General features: G+C 60.6%; 1 protein-coding gene across 2 annotated transcripts in view; it reads right to left on the reverse strand.

Moving 5' to 3' along the window:
* Nucleotides 1–1179: 1179 nt before the first annotated feature.
* SSR1 (signal sequence receptor subunit 1) overlaps nt 1180–5529 on the reverse strand; it is a 28166-nt gene continuing 23816 nt past the window's right edge. For both annotated transcript variants that reach the window (XM_040249398.1, XM_040249399.1), the window contains one exon: nt 1180–1709. In XM_040249398.1, the coding sequence (XP_040105332.1) occupies nt 1685–1709 (25 nt within the window). In that variant the 3' untranslated portion in view covers nt 1180–1684. The remainder of the gene's footprint in view (nt 1710–5529) is intronic.

A 5529-nucleotide genomic window follows, 5' to 3' on the forward strand; every position in this document is an offset into this window, starting at 1 on the left:
GGGGAATTCAGCCATTCAGTATTCTAGTGGCTCAGATGATAAAGAAACCGCCTGCAATGAGGGAGACCTGGGTTCAGTCCCTGGGTAGAGAAGATCCCCTGGAGGAGGGCATGGCAACCCACTCCAGTATTCTGGCCTGGAGAATTCCAAGGATAGCGGAGCCTGGTGGGCTACAGTCCATGGGGTCGCAAAGAGTCCGACATGACTGAGCGATTCAGCACAGCACAGGGCAGCCCTGATCCAATCTGACTTGTCTTTTACAAGAAGAGGAAATCTGACCCCAGACACCAGGAATGGTTGTGCACAGACCGCATGAGGACGCCGGGAGAAGACGCCCCCGGGGAGGGAGTCAGCCTCAGGAGGAACCGACGCCTCGACCTCAGGCCTCCAGCCGGTCAGCTGGGACCCATGGGCAGTGTGGCTCAGGCACCCGCTTCCAGATCCCGGCGTGCTGGGCATTTCTTGATTGTGTGAGGCATCCCACTTCTGGCCCTGGAATCCAGGACGAGTGTAGAGAGAAGGAAGGCGTGCTTGGTCAGACCTGAGTGCCCTAAGTGTCGCGACCGTCCCACTGCCATCAGGCGCTGGAGGCGTGTCAGCAGAGCGAACGCCCAGAGTCCCGGGGCGCGGGCAGCAGCCCCTGGGGGAGGCCCCCGTCAGCTAGGAAATGACTGACACCCCACGGCCCCACCCCCCTCCCCTCAGTGAGTCCCAAACTTCGAATCCACTTGTAGAAGTTGTTTGAAAATGCAGATTCCTGGGCCAGCTCCCTGAGACTCTGTTGTCGGCCTGGGGGACCTTCCAGGGGATTCCACGTGTGGGGTTCACGGGCCACGCCCGAGATGCTCTTGTCAGCACGAACGTGTCTGCGTGCGTCCGCGTCCTCCACCGGCCGGATCTGCTCCATTGCCGTCTCTGCTGCTCCGGCTCCGTCCCCTCCCGTCCGTGGTGTCCCCTCCCGTCCGTGGTGTCCCTCTCCTTCATCCCCTCCCGTCCCCTCCTGTCCGTCGTGTCCCCTCCCGTCCGTGGTGTCCCCTCCCGTCCGTGGTGTCCCCTCCCGTCCGTCGTGTCCCCCGTTCCTCTCCTGCTGCAGCAGCGCGGTTTCGGCCCGGCTGGTGCGGAGACAAAGACGGTCCTCACCCCCGGGCCTGGCCTCAGTGAAAGAGATAGACGTGTTGGTAGCCTTTCAATTCCATTTATTTCCACCCAATTCGATTCAGTGCGGTTCAGGTCAGTCACATCAGCATAATCAGAGCGCATGGTGAGGCCGCATGTCGCAGCCTCGCCGGGGGGCAAGTGCCCGCTCCCACGGGCACCACGGGGCGGCCTCGCGCCCTCCCTGCGCTGAGCCCTGAAGGGCCGCCAGGCGCGGCTGAGGGGTCTGCGGCCCCGGTCACTCCCGGGCTCAGCGCTGGTGACCAGGACGTGCAGGCGGACGGAGCACCGGGCGGCGGCCCCGGGCTCCCGAGTGCTCACCATCGGGCCCGAGGCCCGTCCTCCGGGGGCGGAGGGCAGCCGGCCACCCAGACCCTCCCCGCGGCGGTCCAGGCACCTCCCAGCCCTGCCGCAGGCCAGCGCCGCGCGGCTGCCCCGCGAGCCCGCCTAGGGTCCCGCGGGGGCTCGCGGCCGGGCCGGGCCTCCGGGCGCGGGTCTTCCTGCGGCGCCGTGCAGCGGCCTCGGGGCCTCAGTGCGTCTCCCTCCGCCTGCGTCTGGAACGACAGAGGGAGACGGTCAGCCCCGGCGACCCGCCTGGCCCGAGGACTGCCCCGAGGGCTCCTCTCTGGGCTCCAGTCTCAGGACCGAAGACCCGGAGAAACCCCTTCCCTCCCACCCCGCCTCCCACAGGGAATCAAACGGAGAAATCCTGGACCCGGGTTCAGCTTCTAGAATTTCTACTGTGTGGATCCTGGAAGGAACCTTTACCGGCACTGAGGCTTCCGTGCTCTCAGTGAGAATCGGGTGTAAGAAGAACCCCGCAAGCGTAGCCATGCGCCATGCATAAAGCGAAAGCCGTCCAGGCGCGTCTGGGCCATGCGGAGGATTTGCTTTGGGACGGAATCAGCTCCGGAACACTCACTCATCCTTTCACTCACGAAGCAAATATTGATCAAACCCCTGCTCTGCTGGAGGCCCGGCCCCGGGAGCCTGAGGTGGGCCGGCGGCCTGGGTCCCATCGGGTCTGTGCCAGGCCTTGATGGGGGCTGGCCCCTGACCTGACCCTGGGTGTCCGGGGGCGGGGGTCCTGAGAAAGCCTCCTTCGAGGAGGAGACCAATATGCCCTACCACCCCACTGTTGCCACGCGGGCCGTGTCCACATCAGGACGCAGCGGAGCCTCTGGGCCAGGCGGGTGCCCAGGGCCTGTGTGGCTCCAGACCCGAGTCCAGTCACAGGACAAGCCCCGACTGCGACACGCGGAGCCTCCAGCCTGCACTCCCTCAAAGCGCCATTGTCCCCCAAAGGCCCAGGAAGCATCCAGATGGTGTCCATCCGCCGACCCCCAGAGGCCCAGGAAGCGTCCAGACCCAAGGGGACTATGGACCCATGATGAGTGGATGGACTGCAGGGACCTGGACTTGTCCCACAAGCAGGCAGACAAGCCAGCGCGGGAGGTGCTTGGCCAGGTGGCAACCACGACTCGGTCACCTAGAATGCGTGCTCCCCACAGATGCGCACGGGTGATCGCAGGGCGGGAGGTCTGAGCGGTCAGGGGAGGCTGTGTGTGGGTCACGCGTGTCCATCTGGCAGGACATTAGCAATTAGTGATCTGGGTGAAGATGGGGGGTTTAGGGAATTTCTTTGCAGAATTTCTCAACTCTTAGCTCTAAGATCCAAATGATGTCAAAATTGAAGGCTGCTCACAGGCTGGGTGCTGAACTGGCAGGCGGGTGGGCAAGGCCTGGTGCGGGGCAGGGGGAGCCAGGTGGGAGCAGGGCCAGTGCGGGCTCCAGGTTCGAGGGTCGCAGCAATCGACAGGAGAGCTTTGGGTCTGGGTCCTGCAGGCTGTTGGGGGTTAGGCCGTCTCCTCCTGGGGGTCCTGGCAGCAGCTCGTGGAGGGGTGGGGTGGAGGGTGGACCAGTGGTGGCATCGCAGGCATGACCACCATGTGGGCACCGCGTTTGTCCCCTGCTCACTGACCTCAAGGAACCCCCCGGGAAGAGGGTCCGGGGGTCAGAGGACGGCTGGGTTTCGGGACCCTTAGGAGGTGACATGGACAGGGACCATCCGAAGGAGTTTCCTGCGGAGGGAGGGGGTGAGACAGGACATCCTGAGGGAGGGGGTATCTCGGGGAGCAGCAGGGTGGCCTGTGGGACGTCAGGGCTCTAGCGGGCTGGTCTCACACCCCCAGCTCAGGGAGAGAGAGCTGAGGCCGAGCAGTGGGGGCTCCTGGGGTTAGGCTGCCTGTGTCAGCGCCCCGCCCCAATTCTCATTAGCTGGGTGACCCCGGAAAACCGGCTCCGTGGATCCGCACCCCTCAGCTCTAACCACTGACGTTGGAGCCTCCTCGAACAGGGCTGCGGCCCTGAGCAGCCCAAGTCACCCTGGAAATGCTGAGGAGCCCCGGGGGCAGAGGAAGCCCGCCCGGGGTCAGTTACGGCCCCGACACCTCCTCCTCCAGCCTCTGGGGCCTCCAGCACACGGAAGGGGCTGCGCAGGGAGCAAGGCAGCCCCCCATCCAGGCCAAGCCCACCGCCGTGGTGCCCCAGCTGGCCTACCGCTCTCGGCTGGAGGGCTTCCCGGGGGTGGGCGGGGCGGCCTGGCTCACTGCAGTGCGGACAGCGGGACCAGCGGGACCGTCGGGCGGGACCCAGACTCTCCTGGGGAAGGTTCGGCGGTACAAGCACTGGTGCTGCTCGTTAGAATGCGGATTCCTGAGCCCCAGCCTGCAATGCGACTCAGCGGCTCTGGGGACGGCACCCTGAGCAAACCCCCCTGCAGCCACCACCACCCCCATCTTAGGGGCCGTGAAGTTGGCCAACGCTGCCTAAGACAAGAACTCATTTTTGAAGTGATGCGTTTTTAGAGGGAGAACTAATGACAGCTGTTTTCATCCTTAATTTCCATCACTTTGGACCCTTTAATATTAGTCAGTAAAATAAGATTTAAGTGAGCAGACAAATTCCCATTATCTTAGTAAAGGCTTCCCAGGTGGCTCAGTGGTAAAGAATCCATCTGCCAGTGCAGGAGAAGCAAGAGATGCAGGTTCCATCCCTGGGTCAGGAAGATCTCCTGGAGGAGGAAATGGCAACCCACCCCAGTATTCTTGCCTGGAGAATCCCGTGGACGGAGGAGCCTGGCGGGCTACCATCCATGGGGTTGCAAAGAGTCAGACACGACTGAGCAGGCACACAAGCAGGCAATGATAAAGGTGCTATTTGCTTTGGGAAAAAATTAGATGGAGGTGGTTATAATTACTTTGTATTTGAGCCTGGGTAAAAGATGATTTCTGACAAAGGCAGCGGAGAGATCTTCACATACACAAGAAGGACTGCTGTAAGGGAGAGAAGGCAGGCTCTTTCCTAGGATGGTCTGCAGAGCAGGGCTGGGGTGCAGACCACAAGGAGGTGGGTTTGGGTTCAAGAAAGGAGTGTCTACTAGCTGAACTGTCCAGAGATGGGCTGGGCTGCCTGGCCAGGTGGGCAGGAAGCTGGCCTGATGACTCTCCAGGTTCTCCCCAGCTCTAATAGTGCACTAGGCTCTTCTTTTAAGCACAGGAGGAAAACAGAATTCACACCTTTTAAACAGAATCTCACAATTCTAAGGGAAAATAAGTTGCTGATGATAGTTTTCAGTTGGCTGACAGGTAAATGTTGCTTATGCAATGAGGAAAAGACACCTTCCTAGTAGTGAAAATGAGGTTATACCCTTGGCCAGCACTGGAATCGGCTTCTTTGTATGTGCAAAATCTTTTAAAAAATTCAACACTCGGCATATAGCAAGGGCTTTATAAATTCTCACTGAACATTAATAACTAATAACTGTAGTTAAGATAATCCCCATTTTAGGGAAGAAAGAGGTTGAGACCCGTTAAGTGAGTTGTATGAGATTATTCAGCCACTAAGCGGGTGAGTCTTGAGTCAAACAAGGGCTGTTGAGCATCATACTCAGGGCACAGCCTTCGGTGAGTTCATCAGAAGTTAACACGTATGTGAGGACGTGATGGAGGAACAGCAGTGGGCAGTGGCTTTGTCCTGGGAGACCAGACGCCTCCCAGAGACCACATGCCGCGTCTGGTCAGCTCCCCAGGTGACCATGTCCTTCCGCTGACGTGATCACTCAATCCAAATAACCCCACTGATTTCTTAGCACAGCGTCTGATATCTGGGGGTGGGCATGACGCGCAGGACGCCCAGGCGGTGGGCTGCACTGATAACTCAATCCAGATAACCCGGCTGATGTCTTAGCACAGCGTCTGATGACTGCAGGCGGGCGTGGCGGGCAGGACGCCCAGGCGGTGGGCTGCACTGATCACTCAACTCAATCCAGATAACCCCACTGATGTCTTAGCACAGCAGTCTGATAACTGGGTG

The sequence above is a fragment of the Oryx dammah genome, unplaced genomic scaffold, assembly GCF_014754425.2.
Source record: "Oryx dammah isolate SB20612 unplaced genomic scaffold, SCBI_Odam_1.1 HiC_scaffold_11, whole genome shotgun sequence".
NCBI classification, from domain to species: domain Eukaryota; kingdom Metazoa; phylum Chordata; class Mammalia; order Artiodactyla; family Bovidae; genus Oryx; species Oryx dammah.